Source organism: Urocitellus parryii, chromosome 3 (assembly GCF_045843805.1).
Source record: "Urocitellus parryii isolate mUroPar1 chromosome 3, mUroPar1.hap1, whole genome shotgun sequence".
NCBI lineage: Eukaryota > Metazoa > Chordata > Mammalia > Rodentia > Sciuridae > Urocitellus > Urocitellus parryii.
Genome location: NC_135533.1, coordinates 210,867,037 through 210,889,637, shown reverse-complemented (window position 1 = coordinate 210,889,637; position 22,601 = coordinate 210,867,037). Strand labels below are relative to the sequence as shown.

The 22,601-nt window shown below is 50.7% G+C and overlaps 1 protein-coding gene across 5 annotated transcripts in view; it reads left to right on the top strand.

Annotated features, from left to right (window-relative positions):
- Positions 1-22,601, top strand: part of Smarca4 (SWI/SNF related BAF chromatin remodeling complex subunit ATPase 4) — a 91,988-nt gene that overhangs the window by 52,081 nt on the left and 17,306 nt on the right. For 3 of the 5 annotated variants that reach the window (XM_077796380.1, XM_077796379.1, XM_026399864.2), the window contains exons 17-30: positions 1,426-1,492; positions 2,602-2,712; positions 4,416-4,658; positions 6,344-6,457; positions 7,010-7,117; positions 7,999-8,085; positions 9,077-9,123; positions 10,704-10,870; positions 13,611-13,774; positions 15,880-16,107; positions 16,373-16,471; positions 16,731-16,808; positions 17,731-17,949; positions 22,041-22,294. In XM_077796380.1, coding sequence (XP_077652506.1) covers positions 1,426-1,492; positions 2,602-2,712; positions 4,416-4,658; positions 6,344-6,457; positions 7,010-7,117; positions 7,999-8,085; positions 9,077-9,123; positions 10,704-10,870; positions 13,611-13,774; positions 15,880-16,107; positions 16,373-16,471; positions 16,731-16,808; positions 17,731-17,949; positions 22,041-22,294 — 1,986 coding nt within the window. The remainder of the gene's footprint in view (positions 1-1,425; positions 1,493-2,601; positions 2,713-4,415; positions 4,659-6,343; positions 6,458-7,009; positions 7,118-7,998; positions 8,086-9,076; positions 9,124-10,703; positions 10,871-13,610; positions 13,775-15,879; positions 16,108-16,372; positions 16,472-16,730; positions 16,809-17,730; positions 17,950-22,040; positions 22,295-22,601) is intronic. The other 2 variants (XM_026399867.2, XM_026399866.2) reach the window with 1 other exon arrangement.

The following is a 22,601-nucleotide window of genomic DNA, read 5'->3' as shown; positions in this document are numbered from 1 at the left end:
TCAGTTCCTTTCATGACATAGTGGCTCTTGCCTCACCTACTGTAGACCTTGGGCTTTGGCTGTTAGTTTCTCTCTCTGTCCCTCAACTGTCTCCTGTTGCTGCTTGTTATAGAAATAGGATCTCTGACTGAACCAGGGAGGTGTTTCTGATCATAAGGGGAGTTGCACGCCAGGCTGTCTGGGGCAGGTCTGACAACTCTGCAATACCATCAGGGTTCAGACTCCTGAAGTTTTCTGCTCACACCCTTAGTCAGTGACACCTGCTTTCAGGTTCTTGCTTCATGGTTGCAAGATGGTTGTACTGCCTCCACCATCTCATCTGAGTTCCAAGGCTGACAGGCAGGGCAAAGGGCAACAGTAGCTTTTGGCAGCCAAACATTATCAGATATTACCAGTCTACCTGCTTCCTTCCTTTCACCCCAGTGATTTGAGCTTCATCTCATTGGTTGGGACTGTGCCCATTCCAATGACTGGCTGCTAGAGAGCCTGGGAAGTGTGAGTTTGTAGTGGACTCACCACCACCTCAGTGTGGAGGTACTTGGAGGGAGGTGCTAAGGGAGACTTGACCATCTCTGCTATTCATCTGTGTGTTGTGTCTTGTCTTTACAAATCACCTGGTCTAGATGTTCTGAGTGGCTTCCTTCCATTACCAAAAACTCATGTCTCAACCTTTCTCCCAGAATCCTACTCCTGTGATCTTAACTTATCATCACCTTCATACTCTCCTGAGTGTGTTCCCTCCAGGAAATGGTTCCTTGCCACTCCCTCCACCATGTTCCACCTGCTCCATGTTCTCTTGTATCTTCCCTCTCCCTCCTGTCATCATCTGACCTAGGTTGTCCAAGAGGAACAGCCTCAGCTTTTTGCTCCTTCCCTGTCCCTGCTGCTCTAGCCTTCCCCTTCCCCTAGCATGACCAGACTTCTGCTTATGGCCTGTATTCCATGTCTGTCAGGAAATGTCAGTAGTGCCATTTTCATTCAGAGATGGTGAAAAGAACCCTCAGTGTCTCCTACCTTCCCAGGTGGGCACAGCACAATCACTAGCAAGGTTCTGAGCTTGAGACCCGGCTCTAAGAGGCCATGTGGTTTTCCTGGCACCAGTATGTGGTGTATTTCCAAAGAGCTAGTCTCCGGGTCTCCCATCCAGGTTCATTCTGGCTTATCCCATCCGAGCAGCAGCTACCTGTCCTCATCTCCAGTTGGCATGCTTCTGATCCTACTACCTCGAGTGCTTTCCTCTTCTCTGCCCAACTGCTCCTTGGGGCCCCAGAGAAAGGGGCCTCCTAGTGCTTCCTGGCCTTCCTTCCCGCACTCAGCTGCTATGTGACAAATTCAGTTACCCTGTCAGCTTGAGAGCTGTGACCATGTTGACCCTGATGTTTCTGATCATCATGAAACTTAACTATCCCTTCCTTGTGCCACCAGGACACTGTCAAACTGGGCATACGAATTTGACAAGTGGGCACCCTCTGTGGTAAAGGTGTCCTACAAGGTACGTGACAGCCTGCAAAGGTTTCCTGTGACTCTTTAAGGGATGTGGGCAAGGGGAGGGGAGGGAAAGAGAAGACAGGCACATCCATGCACACTAATGGTACAGGATTTTTATGTGCATTTTTATATTTTGTATAAATAGGGTCATAATATTGCAGAATTGGGGTCACTTATTTGGGGGCATGAATGCATATTTTTAAAAATTAAATTATGGACTCAAGTTGTGGAATACAGTTTTCACATTGTGTACATTGAAACACATAGTAGACATCAATGCTTTGCTGGAGGATTTTGTGGTTTTTCAACCAAGCTTTGATTAAAAATCCATTTGCATATGAGGACCTAATGAACATACATCATGGGCTGTTGGGTGACAGGGTACACAAGGTGCTGTGGGCCCAGGGCCAGGCCTGCTTAGCACCAGCTGCCCTTGCTGCAGATCTCCCAGGTCCAGGTCCTTCATCCTGTGCTGTGAGGCTCTCAGCTTGACAGAGAGCACTTTGTGTTTGAGGGCCTAGAGAGGACAGCAGCTGTTGGGTTTGAGGGACCATGGGTAGCTCTATAGATAACAGTTTAGGGAGCCTTGAAGCTCAGTGTGTCTGGAACATGATCCTGGACAAAGCCCTGATGTCCATCTTAGACCCTTGTCATGTGCGTTAGGATTTGGAAATGAGGGACGGCACAGGTTTGCGGCTAGGGAAAAGGCTGGAATGATCACAGTGTCCGTCAGTATGCATAGGAGGGGCTATAGCTTCTGGGTTGGGAACCTGTGAAGAGGGGTTGCTCAGCCAACAGGTATGCAAGTGATGGAGGGCCAGGAAGCAGTAGTCCCCTTTCTCTGAGGCCCCAAGGAGCAGTTGGGCAGGTACTCTAGGTAGTAGGCAGCACAGCTCCCCAAGGGGCCCCACACTCTGCTGTCCTCTCCCTGTAGTTGGTGCTCTGTACATCAAGGTCAGCACCAACCAGTCCCTTACCCACCACCTTTGCATGTCACCTCTGGCAAGACCAAGCCCTTCTCCCCTGTCAGGAGTGCCATCCAGACAGCTGCTGGGGTGCCACGCTCACTTGCATTGCCTGTGATGCTGAGGTGTGTTTGTCGTGTCCCCGCAGGGCTCTCCAGCAGCAAGACGGGCTTTTGTCCCCCAGCTCCGCAGTGGGAAGTTCAATGTCTTGCTGACAACCTATGAGTACATCATCAAAGACAAGCACATCCTAGCCAAGGTAATGTTTGCTGCCAAAAACACAGCAGGCCAGGGGCTCCTGGGCTGCTGGGAAACTGCTGCTGCCTGATCCATGCTGTCTTGTGTGTGTATGCCCCAAAGCCCCTTGCAAGGGACTTCTCAGTGACTCACATAAATGTACACACATAAGAACACAGCTACCCTGGGTGTGGAGGAGGTGACCACAGCTTTGCCTTTTTGAACATCTCAAGGTTGGCCCCAGTTCAGATCCAAGGGTTGGGGCTGTCCTCAGAACATGTGGACTAGCTCCTCTTGGGTGTCTTCCTGAAGCTGCTTCTCATACAGTGTCTCCTGACCTGCCTGCATGTCCCACTTGGGCTGAGGATAGACTGGCCTTGTCGTCCCTATCTCTAGTAGCCTCAATTTCCCCTCCTTTGGGGCTATGCCCCCCACCAAAGACCATGAGACATCTAGGGTTTGAGGAAGAGGATGACGGCTGAGAACTCGGGCTGAGGTGCTGTTGGCCTGTCAGCCTCAGGCCTTTATGTTGGGGACTGCTCAGGCCTGGAAGTTTCTTGGGTGATGTGACTGAAGGCAGCTCCTGCCTGGCCACTGGTGAATTACTGAGCATGTGCCATGGTCCAGGTATAGGCAGATGCAGTCCCATGCCTGCTGTAGCTCCTCCTGTCTGGGAAACTTCAACTGAATAGGGTACAGCAGGCCTCATTGCTGACCATAGGGAGCACTGAGTGGAGAGTTTTTGACCCAGGGACATTTGCCATTTACCACACTTCTCACTGTATGCTGGTAATGGTGGTATGGGGGCCTCTGTGTGTATTCTGGGGTTGACAGGTGAGGAAACTGAGGTCCTGGAGACTGAGGGTAGAATCTTATCCTCCAGCCTTTACTATGGTGCCTCTCCTGCAGGTGTAATATAAAGCTAGGCCCATCATGAGCCCAGGAACAAGGCCCTGAAAATCCTGTTTATCTGCCATGGCTGGAATTAGTATGACTACAGAGTGCTAGGTATTGTTTGTGGAAGGAGGCTGTTGAACCCCCAGATCAGCACTGCCCTTGGGTACCCTGACCTGACATGTGCTGCCTTCCTCAAGCCTCACAGTATCCTTAGGAGGCCTGCCTGGTTCCCATTAGAGAGAGGTTGAAGCTGGGCTCATTGTGGTCCACAGAGACTTGCCTTGAGACACCCCAGAGCTCCTGCCTATGGTCTCACACTGTGTCGAGCCCTGTTCCATCTGAGAATCACCCACAGACTCTCAGAGTGGCTGGATAAGGCAGGGCTCCTTGGCACTGGAGTGCCTCACTTCTGACCTCCCTGGGCTCTTGGTTGCCCTTTGAAATATGCTCTGCTCATTGAAATAGAGCTGTCACCAACCTTATTGCACAACCCATGCCCCAGGGGGCCTCACTGATCAGTGAGCATTTTCTATGTGCTAAAACTAGCATATATATACATATTTTTGAAAACCATAATACTGATCTGCTATGTGCTCTTTATCTGACACAGTAGTCAGAGGCTCATCTCCCTGCCATGTATCCTGGAGCCTGTGTGGCTCTTCCATGTGGGTGTGCGTGTTTTGGGGTGGTACAGTGTAATGCCATGTTCTCGGGAGCTCTCCCCCACGGAGCCTTCCTGGTTGGTGGTGACCGTTGCCTCTGTTTCCAGCATGAGGTCCTTCAGGGCAGCCCTGCTGTCCCCCTGACCACCTGTGCTCTGACCTGTAGATCCGCTGGAAGTACATGATTGTGGATGAAGGCCACCGCATGAAGAACCACCACTGTAAGCTGACACAGGTCCTCAACACACACTACGTGGCCCCTCGGCGTCTGCTGCTGACGGGCACGCCACTGCAGAACAAGCTCCCCGAGCTCTGGGCGCTGCTCAACTTCCTCCTGCCCACCATCTTCAAGAGCTGCAGCACTTTTGAACAGTGGTTCAATGCTCCCTTTGCCATGACCGGGGAAAAGGTGGGTGTGTGCCTGGCCACAACCTGGCAGGGTGGGAAATGGTGGTCATGGTTTTGCACCTTGCGTTAGCAGCCACACCTGCTTGGATCATCCTGGCTCAGCTGGCTCCCAGGACCAGTGTGTATTGAGTGCCGCCACAATACACTGCCCCTGGACCCTGAAGCTAAAGGAGCCACAAGGGGACCCTTGTGTAGAGATGGACAGATCAGGAGAGAAGTCCCAGGGGTTTATGTGGCCCTGGGATGGCCCTAGACCCTCAGGGAATGAATGGCACAGTGAACTACATCCTATTGGGCGCTTCAGGGAGTCCAGGATTCACCCTGAGAGCAGGAGAGACCTATAAGGTCTTGGTTAAGGCACCTGTTTTTGGGCTCTGTTTTATGTTGTTTTCAGGTATTGTTGTGACCAATGTTGAAATGTCTGGATACTGTGGTGACATGGTCAGTCTGAAGGCCACACAGTGGCCTATCTACATGGTTGATAACATGTCCCTGAGCTAGCTCCGAGCACAGAGTCCACAGCACGTTGTGCTTTGGGGGTTTGACATATTGTGGGATGGCCTATGTGACCTCTTGTTGAGGTGACTGAAGCGGCCAAGCCCCGCAGACGTGGGCATGACTTAGGTTAGCAGTAGTGCTACAGCCCCTAGAAGTGGCCCTGCCACTCGTCCCGCTGGCCATCTTTCTGTAGATGTGTCCTGTTTACAGCTGGGCCTTTACTGGTCTCATCCTCACAGTCTTCACTATCTCTACCACAGACCAAGACAGCAGCCCTTCTGATGGAGAAACCAAGGCTTTCTCCAGGTCCTCATGATGAAGGAACCACGGTCCTTAGGCCCCTTCCCCAGATGCAGGACCAGATCCTACAGCTTCATTTCTTTTCAAGCAGGGCACTTCTACCAAGGGATGACCAGGAATTGACAGAAGAAAAGTTCAGGCTTTATGTATATTTTCTTCTTATATATATATATATATATTTTTTTCTTTCTTTTTAAAAGAAAGAAATCAGTGAAGTGTGTTACATGGGCATTTTCTATGTGCTAAACACCAGCATATAGATTTTTTTTTTGAAAACCATAATACTGTTCTGCTACTTGCTCTTTATCTGACCTTGGTTAGAGGCTCATCTCTGTGGCCACTGTGTGGCCTTCAGTCTGATCATGCCACCCACAGTATCCAGACATTTCAACACTGGTCAGAGCCATACCACCCTGAACACGCCCAATCTCGTGTGATTGAAAACGATAACTTTTGGCCAAGGAGCAGGCACCTGGGAAAGCAGTATTTATTTTACTTGGGTCTCCTCAGCCTGAAAGAGGGAGGGCTTGGGGTACCTCGTGACAGACCCCTCCCTGGGAATTCTGCACTTAAAGTCAGTTTTCTGTGTGCTCAGCCTGCTCCAGTGCTGTCTTGTTTTTGTTTGTTTGTGCTTTTAGGCTTTTAGACACACAAGTTCATATTACCCTTAGGGAAGCCATTCAGCAGGCTGCCACATTTTTGTGGGAAGGCATACACAGCATGGTCTCCCAATGCCCTTAGTTCCATCTCCAAAATTCTGTGGACAGCAGATCCGTCAGTCATACCAAAAAGGAGGGTGCACTCCTTGCCCCTGAAAGCTTAGAGCACTGTGGTCACTGCCTCCCCTCCTTTGGAGGTAACATTTGGATTTTGTTCGTGGGGCTCCAGGTGGACCTGAATGAGGAAGAAACCATACTTATCATTCGTCGTCTCCACAAAGTGCTGCGACCCTTCCTGCTCCGGCGGCTCAAGAAGGAAGTTGAGGCCCAGTTGCCTGAGAAGGTAAGTTCTACCTAGGAGAAGCCACTTTGCCACGGTGTACTGTCGGGTTTCCCAAGTTTGGGTATGCTCAGGGTCTCCTCAAGGTCCAGATCTAGGCCCTATTCCATCCAGCCTTTGGATGGCAACTAACCCCTGTTAGTAAGAGCCTCAGTTCCACTTCCTGTCAGTGTCAATGCCTGCACTTCTTCCCTCTGTCTATAGCATGAGGCTGTAGGCCTCCAGTGTGGGAAGGCTCTGGGTTCTTGGTCTCTCTCTCTCCCTGACCAAATTCATTCCCCCACCTCACACACCACAGTCAGCCTTGCCCTTTATTTCCTGGCTGTTTGGAGAGCCCTCCATGATGTAGCCATGTTGCCCTTTCTTGCCCAGAATCTGCATGTCTTTACTGTCTCCCTTGTCCCCCAGCCTCAGGGGATCCTCACCATCACCCTTTGTTACTTAATCTGAGCTCATGTCCTGAGGTTTCGGGTGCTTCCAGTAGGGCTTGGAGACAGAGTTGGGTCAGGTGTTGGGGCTGCTGCTGCTCCCCTGAGCTCACTGTTTGCCCTGCAGGTGGAGTATGTCATCAAGTGCGACATGTCTGCTCTGCAGCGCGTGCTCTACCGGCACATGCAAGCTAAGGGGGTGCTACTGACCGACGGCTCCGAGAAGGACAAGAAGGTTGGCTCTGGGGATCCCTATTCTGCACTTGGATGTCCCAGGAGGGTGGAGCAGAGGCAGCCTGGTATTCAGGGCTGGAGAGTGTGCTAACCAGTGTGGTTCTTACCTCCATAGACTTAATTGTGCCCTGTAAGGCCCACCTGGCTGTGATCCCAAAGGCATTTAAATAGTCATGAGTATAAGTACCAGTGGTCTTTCTTAGGGGGCACTTTTGAAATAGTGGCTCCTTCCTTGGCACTGTGGGGCCCATGCTAACCCCAGTAGGGTTTTGAATATTCTAGTGAACTGTTCCACCCCATTGTTACAAAGTTACTTTGGCGAGGGCATATAGTGTTAAGGAGTCAGGGTCAGGTGAGCTCTCTCTTTTTAGGACCTCTCTAAGGGTACCAGGCCCCTCCTGTCAGGTTCCTTGATCCTGTACCCAGGATCCTAACTCCCAATTACTTCCCCTCCGTGTTTATTTAGGCCCTTTCTTCTCTGACCTCGTAGAACAGTGTGCACTTGATTTCTTCTCAGCCCAGAGCACCCACCCTGCTAGCTTGAGCCGTCCCTCTACTCTGCAGCCTGAGGGACCCCTCCAGTGGCTCCCTGCAATGCCTAGGACAGAGCTGGTGTCAAAAAGCATTTGTGTTCATTCAGTTCAATACTGCTAGCTTCCTACCCTAACCCTATAATATGCCAGGTGGTCTCTGCATCCTCCAGTGCTACTTATGACCTCTAGGTCTTCACATGAGCTGTCTCTGCACTCTGGGTTGTGTTCCTGGTTGCTCTGCTACAGCTGCAACCCCAGCTTCTCCAGAGCTCTTCTCCCATTCTGAATGCCACCTCCTCCCTACCCCAGAAATAAGACCTGGTTTTGACCTTTTTGTCTGCCTCCCTAGGGCAAAGGTGGCACCAAGACCCTGATGAACACCATCATGCAGCTGAGGAAGATCTGCAACCACCCGTACATGTTCCAGCACATTGAGGTGAGGTCCCATATGCCACATGCCCAGCCTCAGGGACAGCAGTCCCTGCTATACCCAGAGCTTGTTGGCAGCAGTTCTGACGGCCCCCATCCTCACTCTGTATGGGCCCAAAGACACCAGTCTGTGCTGAGCTCCTAGGTTGACTTAGGTTGCTTGTCTCAGATGACTTTGCAAAAGTTTTTGGTATTTGGAATAGGTAATGCATGTATATCTATCTGTTGGTTTTCTTTTTACAAATTATTTATGTATGTACGTATGTATTATTTATGTATGTACATATGTATGTATGTGTGTTATTTACTTTTTCTTGGTGCTAGGGAGGGAACCCAAGGCCTTGCATATGCTAAGCATGTGCTCTACTGCATGTGCTCATGTATGCTAATTTTAAGGAATCCAAATATTTATATGAGAGAAATAAAGTTCCTGAAACCCCTCCCTGAAAGGTTCCCTGAGACTCCTCCGTAGGGATGAGCCCCAGGAGTTGTGCCACATCTGTTCTTTGGCATCCTGGCCTTTTCCATGTGGGAGGAATACAAGTGCAGCCTCCTCATTTAATCAAGGGTGTGGACCAGAACCCTTTGGAAACTTAATACTCTTCGAGACTCTGGATTCTTGTTTCTGAAATGTGTACATGTATCCTTATTTCTTGGCTTAAAGTTCAGTGTGGTTGAAGATCCCTCGTGCCCACCACAAGCACCCCTGGGGTTCTGTTCCAGGGTAGTTTTGCATAGACACAGTCCTCTTGCACTCATGAGGGTGACCAAGCGTGTCATATATTACTTCTTCCCTTCTGTTAGATCTGCATGAGGCTCGGGATTTGGTGTGATAAGCAGTGTTCAGCATCCCTCTCTTGGCCTTGGTGCTGCCATGGACCATTGCTGAGTGCCTGATATGAGGGCTCCATCCTTTTACAGCAGAGGCCTAGACCATGAGGTTGGACCAGATGGCCTGTCCCTGTCCCAGCACTGACCCATCTCTTATTCCATTGCAGGAATCCTTTTCTGAGCACTTGGGCTTCACCGGTGGCATCGTCCAGGGGTGAGAAGCTGCCCAACTGTGTAGGGTGGGCTGGTTGTCCATGTGGAGGGGTTTGCTTTCTCGCTCATTTGTCTTTCTTGCTGTTGTTATTTTTGTCCAGTTTTCAAACCTGAACATTTAGAAAACATAGAGGAACCTAAAGAAAGGAGAGTGATCTTGTATACTCTGAGAATTGATCACCATTCACCCCAAAAGGCAGGATTCCTGAGGCAGGCTGGCTTCTGGACCCTGCTCTGCCACCTCCTTGCTCTGTGACCCTGGATAGCTTTCTCAGTGTCTCTGAGTCTACACATAATCCACTAAAACAAATATTTTTGTACTGTGTGAATCTGTTTTCTGCAGCATCCTTTGTAAAAGCACAGGCCACGCTTCTAGAATTGAACCCAGAGGCACTTAATCACTGAACCACATCCCCAGCCTGTTTTCATATTTTATTTGGAGATATCATCTCACCAAGTTGTTTAGGGCCTCGTTAAATTGCTGAGGCTGGCTTTGAACTCATGATCTTCCTGCCTTTAGCCTCCTAAGGCCCCACAAGCATGTCCCACTGCATGTGGCTAGGCCACGCTTCTTGAAGTCCCTGGTATTAGACATGGACGTCGTCTCTAGAGTTTCACTTTTTTTTTTTTTTTAAGAGAGAGAGAGAATTTTTTAATATTTATTTTTTAGTTTTCGACAGACACAACATCTTTATTTTATTTGTATGTGGTGCTGGGGCTCGAACCCAGCGCCGTGCGCATGCCAGGCGAGTGCACTATCGCTTGAGCCACATCCCCAGCCCCCTAGAGTTTCACTTTTACAAAAAGCCTTGCTACAAGTTCCTTTTATGACCCTGGATACTAAAGCAGTCTCAGGAACAGCATTACTTAATGAAAGGACAAGAAGTTTTGTTGTGTCTTGTTTTCATCGCATTGCATCATGAAGTTTCTCTATGTGGGATCACCCTGTTCCTGCCCCCGAGCTTCAGTTTCCACATCTCTGAATCCAGGGGCTGTTGACTGGAAGAAATGAGAGAAGCTTCAGTGGCCCCCTTCTAAGTCTGGCAGGGTGTGGGCAGTCTCCAATGTGAGCATTTGTTCCTGAAGGTTCTTTTTTTTTTTAATATTTTTTTATTTATAGTTGGGCACAATACCTTTATTTTATTTATTTTTCTGTGGTGCTGAGGATCAAACCCAGAGCCTCACATGTGCTAGGCAAGCACTCTACCGCGGAGCCACAACCCCAGACCCCCCAGAAGGTTCTTTAACAAGAAGGGAGATAAAGCCTGGGTGTCTGGGAGTAGCCCTGGCCCTCACTTCCTGTCCCTGCCTTATTAAAAGTCACAGCTCTTTCATTCTCAGAGGAATCAGGTTAGATGATAAAGATGTGGTCACCCTTCTAATGTGCTCTTAACCAAGGGTGACCTGAGTTTATTTTAGATGGGTTGAAGTGGCTTTGCTGAAACTGTAGTATGAGATCTGCTTGGGAGACCTCTGTGCCCAGCCAGTGTGGGAACATGACACACTCCTATTCTTTTAAACGCCCAGAGGTGGCATTTTTAATGTTCTCAATGTTCTTCCCTTCCTCCTGCCACACCTTAGACTGGACCTGTACAGAGCCTCGGGGAAGTTTGAGCTTCTTGATAGAATTCTTCCCAAACTGCGTGCAACCAACCATAAAGTGCTGCTCTTCTGCCAAATGACCTCCCTCATGACGATCATGGAAGATTATTTTGCATATCGTGGCTTTAAATACCTCAGGCTTGATGGTGAGTAGAAGAGAGACTTGTTAAGGGGCTTTGTTGTCCAAGGATATCCCAGCTTTATGCCTACGGGCCCCCCTCCAGTGCCACATTGAGCCCAGTAGCACACTGAGCTCCTCAGGCTTGGAACTGGGAGGCCAGACCCTGGAGGTGTCATGGCAGGATCACAAGCTGAGACTGGACACTGGCCAACTTTTCACTGCAGCACTGGGAGGAAGGGATGCTTGGTGGTCCTGCTTAAACAGGAAGCCAAAAAAAAACATGAAAATGCATAAGGTAAAAAGCATAATTGGGACCCAAGGGTTTGCTTGCTTTCGCCTCAATTGGATTCAGGTACAACAATAATGCTTCAGGGCTTTTGTCCAGCTCGTAGCTCCGCTCTCCTCTAACTTGACCTCATCCTCAGGCTTCCCCTTACCTGCTCCGTGTCTCCAAAGCAGAGGCAGCTCAGCTTTCCCCTCAGAAGTCCAGGGCTATCTCTCCTTTAACTACTTGGAGTCATGTGCTTTTCGCTGGACTTTTCACAGCAGCCATGTGGCTGCGGTCCTATCACTCACTGGTCAGGCCTGGAGTTGGAATCAGGATTGACTGTACTAGAATCAGGAGCCACTGAGGGAGGGAAGCAGATGTTGCAGGGCAAGAGCAGGAGCTTCCTCCAGGAGGCGATAGGTCCTGACCATGTGCCCAGTGGTCCCTCTGAATATTTCTGCTTCCCCTCACCTCCAAGAGGCGCTCCAGGGAGGAAGAGGCTGGGCAAGAGGTGGCCAGCACTTATGACTAGTCGGGAAGGCCTTAAGTTCCCCACCTTCTTTTTGCCTGAGTGGTGGACAAGGCTTACCAAAAAAATGGGGTTAGAAACTAGCAAGGATGCCAGGCACAGTGGTGCACACCTGTGAATCCAGCAGCTCAGGAGGCTGAGACAGGAGAATTGCCAGTTCAAAGCCAGCCTCAGCAACTTAGCAAGGCACTTAGCAACTCAGTGAGACCCTCTCTCTAAATAAAATATTAAAACAGGGCTGGGGATGTGGCTCAGTGGTTAAACACCCCTGCGTTCAATCCTCAGTACAAAAAAAAAATAGAAACCAGCAAGGTTAAGCAGTTCCCCTTGCACAAGGTCTTGGAGACTTTACTAAGTTCTGTGCAGGGTGTGTTGCATGGCAGGACACCCCAAACCTTTGTGCACCTCCCCTGGGCTCCCAAACCTGTTCTCACTGAGGATCTTTTAGAAATGTTGTTTCACAGACTCTGCTTACCTGGCTGATCCTTCTGTCCCTCTCTGGACCCTTACCCAAAACATGGCCTGCACACTCACTCGCCCGACCTTCAGCCCCTTTTCAGAACTCTCGGGGTCCACCTTCACAAAGTGCAAGTCTCCCTTGCTGCCCCATCCTCTCTTGGGGCTTTCCACTGCTTTCAGGCTGTAGGAAACCAAAACCCTGGCAAGGCCATGTGTCTAGGTCTCTCCTATGTGCTCCAACCTTCACGTTGTCTCTTCCATCTTCTTGAGGGCCAAACCCCAGCCTTCTGAGTGCTGACCCTGTCTTTTCAGAGGACAAGTGCTTCTGTTAACTTGGCCTCAGTTGCTTCTGTAGCACCTCATATATAGTCCCAGCCACAGAGGCAGAAAGTCTATCGCAAATGCAGAGGAAGACTGGGAGCTCAATGAAGTCATGACACTGAGTCTCCTGCCATGAGGGTGATGAATGTGAGGCACATGCTGGCATCTGGGGGGTTGTTCCCCTCTCTGAGGTGGGATGGCTGTGGTTGCATCTGGAACCCAAGGAAGGGTGGCATGTGACAGGTGCTTTGGCTACAGTAGGTACCAGGCTCTTGTGCTGTGCCTGGTGACACATGGACCAGTGGTAGGAAGTGTTTAGTTTTCATTGTGTCACCAAAATTATTGCACAGTGCACCAAAGGCAGCTTTTGTCGGCGCTGACAGAAGCCTGAGTAGCTTAAGACATCCTATGGATACTTGTAATACCAAAGATCCACATCCTGGGCTGTTATTTGAAAGTCACTGGGAACCCTTGTGGGCTCTCTGCTTAGGGTTGGGAGAATAGAGCCAGAGGGGTACCAAGCCCCCCTTATTAGGCTTCCCTGAGTGGGTGTGGCTCAGTGGAAGAGCTATTGCCTCACATACACAAGGTCCTGGGTTCCATCCCCAGCATTACACACACAAGAGTAAAACTCCCCTGCTCTCGCCCATGGGGATTCCCTGTGAACCAGCAGAGCCTGTTGCAGTAGGGTCAAGAGCACATGCCAGCCCTCTGGCTATTGGCTCATTTCCACAGCACTATCCAACTGCATTGAGGCCCCTTGAATGTTTTTAGGAGGAGTAGTCTTGGCGGCATCAGCCACTCTGCCTCTAGCCCATAGAGCAGAACAGGCACTTGGAGAGGTGCTAGGGTCTGGTCATATCAACAGCACTGGCTAGGGCGTCCCTGAACTCAGGCCCAGTGCTCATAGTCCTCCCCGCATTCCATATCACATGGAGATGCAGCCAGATTAGGGCACTGATGGAGCCTGTTTTTATCTCCTGGGATGGGAGAGGTGCCACAGTGTAGTGATGTTCTGTACATCCAAGTCACTGGCTAATTGTATGTCCCACTTTTGTGGATACAGTGTAGCTTTGGCTCTTGTGGCCTCTGGGTCATGGTTTCTGCTCTTGGGAGTTCCTGTGTGTCTCCTCCTAACCCTGGTCCCCAAGCCACCCTGCTGACCTCCTTGTCTCCTGTGCCTGTCAGGAACCACAAAGGCAGAGGACCGGGGTATGCTGCTGAAAACCTTCAACGAGCCCGGCTCAGAGTATTTCATCTTCCTGCTGAGCACCCGGGCTGGGGGGCTGGGACTGAACCTCCAATCAGCTGACACTGTGATCATTTTCGACAGCGACTGGAATCCCCACCAGGTAAAATCAGCCAGTGCCCTGGTGAGAGAGGGGAGAGGAGCTTCCAGAAGCCCTAGAGGGCTGACCCACAAGCTTTCTTGTGGGTCCCAGGAGTGGGCAGGAGACACACCTACCCCAACTAAGTCATCAAGAAGCAGATTTCTCTTTCTGTTTCTAAAAGTAGATATAGCCTTGTCCTCTGGTTAGGAAAGCAGCATTTCCCCCCACCCTTTTTTTAATTTCTGGAATTACATAACAGAACAAGGTGGAAGGTGCTGTAAATCCCATTGGCTACATCCACCAGGTTATGGGGCACAGCTCTGCGGACTTGTTCTGTGTGGAACATTGACCCATGTGGAACAAAATCTGGGGCAGACTCTTGTTTCTTAATCATGTACTCCATGTGGGCCTCCACGCCAGTAGGTGCCAGGGCGTGCTTTATATAGAACTGTGCGTTCTAAAGTGAGTAAAATGGTCTCTGTCTCATTATAACAATAATATGCTCTTGCTTTTAATTTTCAACGCAGATACTAATAACACAAAGAAAAGAGGCCTCTTTCTCTTCCCCACCAATCCCGCTCTTTGCTAAGCACCTTCCAGCACCTGTCTGCAGGAACATATGGATGTGCTGATTTTGACACAGTGTCTCCTGTTGGAGCACATGCCTCTTGTGTTCAGCAGCCAGTGTCAATTGCCTCTCCTCCAGAGGACACATCTCGTCCACTGTTGCATCAACTCCCAGATGTCCCAGTATATTTGGCCCCAAAACATCTTAATTTCAGCTCTATTTCCATCTACCAGCATAGGAAACCCTCTTGTACCTTTTGGGGCACATTTGTAAGGTCCTTCCAGTTAGGTCAGCCCTGAGAAGTGGGATCCCCATGCCTGTGGGAGTCTTCCCTTCATATTCTGGTTGCTTCTGCCCAACTATTTATACCTCCATTGGTGGGGTCCAGGTGTGCCCTCTTCTACATCCAGTGTACCCTCTTCCACACCCTGGTAGCCCAGCATGATCAGAGATTCACTCTGTTGGGTGAATGCCCTGGTTGAACCATCTGAGGTCTTTTCTCTGATCAGTCTGGCATATAGTTCCAGCCCAGATTCTGATGACTGGCCAGTTTCCTGAAGGATGGTCAGAGTGTGCAGATCAGCAAGTAGACTGTAGTGAAAACCCCATTACCAAAGTTTTTGAGGTCAGTTCCTTACCATCCTCCTTCCTCCCCACATTTCTCAGTTTGAGGAGCATGGTACCTTGGTGGCCCATACACTGGGCCCAGAGACAGGGTTTTCAGGGAGCCTCCTTGTTCTAAACTAGGGATAATTAAAATATTTGTGCTGGGCATAGTCTTACACGTCTGTAATCCCAGCAACTTATTGAGGCACTTATCAACGTAGTAAGACCCTGTCTCAAATAAAATATCAAAAAGGGCTGGAGATACGGCTCAGTGGCTAAGCACCCCTGGGTTCAGTCCCTGGTACCTACCCCCCAGAAAAAAAAAATTTTTTTCAGGAGCTGCTGTCCCAGTTGTTGGGCTACACTCTTGACACCTTTTTCTTCATGTATTCTATACAGAGCCATCAGAAGAGGGCCATCGCAGTGAATTCTGAGGTTGGGTCGGGAGGGTAGGCCCAGGCCTACGTCGCACGGCAGGGAAGCATGTGGGCCCCAGGCCCTGCCACACTGCTGCGTGGTGTTAGCCCTGACCTCTGAGTGGTGCCTCAGTTGTTACATGGCCACACTGAGGACCTCTGGGTCTATGACAAGGGCTACTAGGGACATAACCCCTTGTGGTTGTCCTCTGAAATGGCACTATTGCTGAGCACCTTCCAGCACCTGTCTGCAGGAACACATGGGTGTGCTGATTTTGACAGTGTCTCCCGTTGGAGCACATGTATTTGTCAGATCCCTGTAGGGTAGAAGGTCACAACTGGGCTCGTTACCTAGTCCCCCCAGCTAGGTGATGCAGGCCAGGTCACATTTCTGAGCTCTGGCTCATGCCACTAGTGATAAAGAAGGGTAGACTTGAGGCTGGAGGCCCACACAGAAAGAAGAAGACCCTGCCTTCGCACCCTCCTCCCCAAAGCTTCTGCCCTCTAGTTTGGAATTGACTCGTACCTCTCCCCAGGACCTGCAAGCGCAGGACCGAGCCCACCGCATCGGGCAGCAGAATGAGGTACGCGTGCTCCGCCTCTGCACGGTCAACAGCGTGGAGGAGAAGATCCTGGCTGCAGCCAAGTATAAGCTCAATGTGGACCAGAAGGTGATCCAGGCGGGCATGTTTGACCAGAAATCATCCAGCCACGAACGCCGCGCGTTCCTGCAGGCCATCTTGGAGCACGAGGAGCAGGACGAGGTGAGCACAGCACCAGCTCCGACCCTGACCCCCCCCCCCCCCCCCAGCGTGAGTGGTGGACGCATGAGCGGCTTTCATTTTTGTTTTTGTACCTTTTTTTGCACTCTTATTTTTTTTGCATCCCTTTGGAGTAAAGGGAGTGTGGGCTGAGCGGAAAGAGGATGAGTACTTGCTTTCCCTTTGAAGTGGTTTTTTTTTTCTAAACTGCTGGTGACAGACGCCGGATTGACAGCCCTGGAGACTGAAGTCCTCTATTTATCCACAGAGCAGACACTGCAGCACGGGCAGCGGCAGTGCCAGCTTCGCCCACACTGCCCCTCCGCCAGCGGGCGTCAACCCCGACTTGGAGGAGCCACCTCTAAAGGTGAGAGGGGTAGTTCAGTCTCCACGCCCATCCAGTCCTCGGCTTCTCAGCTGGGACGGCCAGCAAGGGCCCTGATCCCACCGAGCGTGCGTGTGCGTGTGCGTGTGTGTGCCTCTCGCTGCTGTGTGGGTCCCCATCCACCGCAGCCGGACTGGGACCGCCAGCTCATTTCCCATGGATCGCCACTGCTCGCCTCCGAGCCTGGCCGCCGCCCAGCCCAACCCCTCCACAGTCAGACTAAAGGTTTGCAATCTTGTAGGAAGAAGATGAAGTACCCGACGACGAGACTGTCAACCAAATGATTGCACGACATGAAGAGGAGTTTGACCTGTTCATGGTGAGTGCAACATGCTGCCACAAGGAGGCTGTTCTGCCCCCCACAGCTTCAGGGTGCCCTGCAGGGCGTATGTGCCCACCCTGCCAACACCAAAAACTATGCAGAAAGTCTCAGTGATGCCAGATGTGGTGGCCCATGCCTATAATCCTAGCTGTGTGGGACACTGAGGCAAGGAGAGTCACAAGTTCAAGGCCGGCCTGGGTAATATAGTAAGACTCTGTCTCGCAATAAAATATTAAAAGGTTGGAATGAAACACAGTGGTAGAGTGTCCTTGGGTTCAGTTCCCAATAAACTCTCCAGCGGTGAATGGACCTGGGGACATCTCCCAGTGTAGCCTGCTCGTGACTCCAACTGACCCATCCTTGTTCATCCTTGATCTCCTGAGCTTGTCATAGGGACAGCCGGTCACACACTGGCCTCCATGCTGTACGTGACCCTCAGACTTGCCTGTCTTCCTGAGTCTGTTTACTGACAGCTGTTAAGGGCTCTTCTCCCTTTCAAAGGAAGCCAAGACCATCAAGGCCATGGGACTTCGAGGGCCTCCATGGCAGGCCCCAGCCCCAGAATGATGGGGCAAAATTGGAGCAGAGGTCCTCTTGGCTCGAGCAGGCCTGTGTCTTCCACTCAGGCTGTTGTGGAGCTGCCACCCTGTTGCCCCTTTCCTGGGGTCTGTGTTCCCCTCTTTCCCACCTTCTCCAGAGCCCATTAGCAGGGTCTGTTTTAGCAGCCGCCAGGTCAGCCCCTGCAGTCAGAGCTGCTCTGTTAACTCTTGAGCCAGCGATGGCCTCTGTGGGCCCTGTGAGCCTTTGAGTCCCTACTGGAGCCTGCCTTGCGACGCCCTCCCCTTTACTGACCCTCTCTTCGTCCTCTCTCCCTCATTTTGCTTCTCGCTTCCCTCCTCCTCCCGCCCACACACTGCAGCGTATGGACCTGGACCGCCGGCGCGAGGAGGCCCGCAACCCTAAGCGGAAGCCCCGCCTGATGGAGGAGGATGAGCTCCCATCCTGGATCATAAAGGATGATGCAGAGGTGGAGCGGCTGACCTGTGAGGAGGAGGAGGAGAAGATGTTTGGCCGGGGTTCCCGCCACCGCAAGGAGGTGGACTATAGCGACTCTTTGACAGAGAAGCAGTGGCTCAAGGTACATGCTGGAGAGGGCCGTGCCTTCCCCCCGCAGGTGCTGGGCAGGGCCAACAGAGCGGAGGCGCAGCCACCGGGGTGCAGCTTGGGTCCAAACACACCTTCTAATGTAGTTAAGCTGGCTTCGTGAACAGCAAAGGGTCTCTGAGGTGGGCTAGGCCCTGCACTACTGCAAGTAGGGGGATACCATGGCTCTCTCTGAGCAGCTCCAAGCCTATTGCCAGTCCTTAGAAGTCCTCTGAGTGTGAGGATTTACCTCTTCATAAGATTAAGAAAATGCTGCCAAGGTGCTGTGTTCCAAGCACCTGTCGCTAGATAAAGCATAGTGATAAGTCAATCCGCAGGCGCCGTGAAGGTGGGCAGGAGTGCCGACTTGGGGCAGGACCAGGCAACTCCATATCAGGCAGGCTGCCCCCAGGAGCTGGCCTCTCGCCAGCTCTGAGGAAGGAGGGGATTATAAGCCCGAGGTGTGCTGAGCTGTCTGGCTTTGCCTGAGGCCACTGCTGCTTGTGGAGATGCCACAAGTCCTCATTTCAGCAGATGGCAGCTGTTCCTGCCATAGCAGCTGCAAATGGCTGAGTCAGAGCTTTGGGTCCTGCAGAGGTAGTCTCCCCCAATCTGGGGCACACTCCATCTGGCATCAGTAAGGTTATGGTAACAAATCAGACCCTCCCCACTTCGGGGGCTCTAACTATAGAGGATGACTAAGAGCCCAGCCAGCCTGGAGTTGCATCTGGGCTGGGCGTGCTGAGCATACATCCCAGGATTGGCGATGAGGCTCTACAGTGTGGCCATGCAGCCCCAGCCCCTTCTGGAAGCTCAGAACATCAGCCTTGTGAGCCTGCCCACTGCACTCTGCACAGTGGGAGCTGTGAGGAGACCCCAGCAAGCTAGGAAAAACTTAGGGTGGGTCCTTGCTTCCCAGGATACTAGAGGGCCAAGAAGAGGGATGTAGGCCCAGCCTCAGACCTATTTGGCAGCCTTTGTGCCTTTTAAATTTAAAATTAGACCATCTGCTGATTTTGTGTTATGAGGTGTAATTTATAGTCCATATAGATTATCCTTTTGAGATATCCAATTCAATAATTTTTATATATCCCCAGAGTTGTTCAGCCATTATCATAGTCAGCATTAGAACATTTCCTCACTCCAGAAAGAAACCTTGCTCCAGTTTAGTATTTTGCCTTAATTCCTTTGTCTTGGTGACAGCTGATCTCCTGTTTCTTCTCTAGTTCTGTCTGTCCTGGACCATTCCGATCAGTGGCATCATGCAGTGTGTGGTCCTGTGGAGTTGGGCCTCTTTTGCTTGTAACATCTTTGAGGATTTCCGAGTGGTAGCATGTACTTTTTTTTTTTTAAGAGAGAGAGAATTTTTAAATATTTATTTCCTTTAGTTTTCGGCAGACACAACTCTTTCTTTGTATGTGGTGCTGAGGATTGAACCCGGGCTGCACACATGCCAGGCGAGCGCGCTACCGCTTGAGCCACATCCCCAGCCCTGTACTTCATTCTTATAAGGCTGGATAATATTTTTATCATATGGATCGTGCCACATTTTGGTTTTCCACCCTTAGTTGATGGACATTAGGGTTGTTATTATTTGAGTGCTGTTCTTAATTACGCTAGTGTAAACTTTTCGTATGTGTGTGTGTGTGTTATACATGGACACAATATCTTTGTTTATTAATTCTTTTTTTTATGTGGTGCTGAGGATCAAATCCAGGGCCTCACCGTACTAGGCGAGTGCTCTACCACTGAGCCACAATCCAGCCCACCTTTGCATATTTTTAAAATGTGCTGCCTTTTTATTAAGTTATGAGAGTTGTTTGCCAGAGATTTGCTTTCAAATACTTTTTTTCCAATCTGTGGTTTCTCTTTTCAACTTTTTCATGGTTGGCCTTTTTCTTTTTTTTGGTATTGGGAATTGAACCTAGGGACGCTTTGCCACTGAGCCATATCCCCAGCTCTTTCTATTTTTTATTTTGAAACAGGGCCTCATAAAGTTGCTGAGGCTGGCCTCAAACTTGGGATCCTACTGCCTCAGCCTCCTGAGTCACTGGGATTACAGGCATGTGACATTGTGCCTGGCTCATGGTGTCCTTTGAAGCATAAAAGTTTTTTATTATACTTAACCATTCATCTATTTTTTGTTTGCTTCTGCTTTGGTGTCATAATGTAAGAAAGCACTGTCAAATTCAGAGTCACAAAGATGTACCCTTTGTTCATTTCTAAGAGTATTGTTCTAGCACCCTCTGCTGTCCTACTGGTGGGTGTATAGCATTGGTGCCAGTTTTGGGTAGCTACTCTGGGTGCTGTATGTACCAGAAGCCGTCAGGATGCTCTGGCTGTTACCCAGCTTAGCCGACCCCTTTCCTTCATTGTTTCCCGTGGCTGCTGTGACAAGTGCTCCAACTATGGTGGCTTCATAAATCAGAAATACATGTTTTTGCTATTCTGGAGCCCATTCTGAAATCAGTGTGTTGGCAGGTCATGAAAGCCACAGTGGAGGGTCTTGGCTTCTCCAGCTTGGGGGCTCCAGCAGCACTTGGCTTTGTGCCCACTGTACTCTGGTCACTGCCTCCCCTTGGCATGACCTTCTCTGTCTTGCCCAGCTTGTTGCTTTCTATCTCTTGTGAGGATACTACTTTGGATTTAGGGCCCACCCTGGTGCAAGGTGATATTCATTTTCATCCTGAACCGATAACATCTGTACAGACTCTGTTTTCAGGGTCGCATTCTGTGGCCTCGGATGTGGGTTGGGAGGATAATCGTAAGCCTTCTTCTCTTCCCTGGGATGCAGCAGGACCTTCGGCCTCAGTCCTTCCTGCCTGTAGCATCCCTTCCCTCCTCCCTCCCATTCTCCTTCCGCTCTCAGCCTAACTACACCTCCTCCAGGAGGCTCTCCCAGCCACCCTCAGACCCCACTCACTCCTTTTCCTCACCTCAACATACTTGTCACCATGGCTGTGGTAGTCACTCATTTCCATCTCCCTTTCACATGGGCAAAGGCCCCACTTGGTTCTGTTCTTTGCCAAACCCAGTGTCCAGGGCTGGGGATGTGGCTCAAGCGGTAGCGCGCTCGCCTGGCATGCGACCCGGGTTCGATCCTCAGCACCACATACCAACAAAGATGTTGTGTCCGCCGAGAACCAAACCCAGTGTCCAGACCTTCAGGCATTTCTGATTCCAAGATTCCCTAGAAACCTGGCTTCCCATCCCTTGGGATAAAACATACCAGTTAAATATTATCACTGAAAATTAATAGTCAGGGATTCTTGTAAGGTTACTACTGTTCAGGCTCATGTCCTTTACCTTAGCAGTTCACCACGAGGAGTTTGTGTTAATGAGTCAGCTGTCAATCATGGCTTGACAGAATAGCCTAAAAAGGGGGCGGAGGAACAACTTGAAAAACTTGGTCTAGGGATACAGCTCAGTAGTACAGCACTTGCCTATCATGCCTGAACCCTGGCACGTTCCATCTTCAAAAATGAGAAACCAAGAAATCTAAATACCAAGAACAGGCCAGAGGTTAACCTGTCCACTGATAGACTGAGCAGACATAGAAAAGTTATTCTGTGGAGATGACAGGAAAAAATCCATGACTCAGCACCATGGCATGTGGGCAGTTCAGGTGTTCTCAGTGGAGCAGGTGGGGGAACAGGAAGAGACAGGCTCTGAAGGTGACTGTGGTGATGTTTGAGATCTGTGCTTAAAATCAGCAGTTCCATATTCTGTGTAATTTATCACGACTTGAAAAAATTGGTGGGAATGCATTTGGCAGAGTGTTGATCATGACAGCTCCAGGTGAGAGGATTTCAGAATTATGTCCCTCCTGGTCTCAGTATGGTGGGATAGGACCCCCTTCACTGGCAAAGGACAGATTTTTAAGGCTGGCTTGAGTGGGGGCCTTTGAACACTGCCTGGAAACCACCCAGAAGGCTCAGTGTGTGCTGCACCCCAAGCCAGCCACACTGGGCGGATGATGGTGTGGGGCCTCCTCCCTGCCCCAGCCCGGGCCCCAAGTGTGCGTCGCGGCCTCCTCTTGTCAACCTGGGTGCTGGCTGTCCTATTTTACTACTATTGACCCTGAAGGCCATCGAGGAGGGCACGCTGGAGGAGATCGAAGAGGAGGTCCGGCAGAAGAAATCGTCACGGAAGCGCAAGCGGGACAGCGATGCCGGCTCCTCCACCCCGACCACCAGCACCCGCAGCCGGGACAAGGATGACGAGAGCAAGAAGCAGAAAAAGCGAGGGAGGCCACCTGCCGAGAAGCTCTCCCCAAACCCACCCAACCTCACCAAGAAGATGAAGAAGATTGTGGACGCCGTGATCAAGTACAAGGACAGGTAAGTGGAAGATGGGCTCAGGAAGGGGCGGCAGGGCCTTTGCGCTCCAGCCTCAGAGTGTGGGTTGTGGTTAATGGCCCTTCGCAGACAGTGGATTTTTGTCACACCACCTACATTCTGGAACAGGGAAGCATGCAGCCATATGGCCATGAAAGGGAAGATAACACACAGTAGTGAGAAGGGGCAGCTGTGTGGGGTTCAGAGGAGTTGACATGTGAGTGTTCCCCAAGGAAGAGACAGTCTAGTCGGCCTGCCTGGCAGCAGCAGGTGGATCTGGGACCTGGTGAGATTGAGGAGGGGTGCAAGT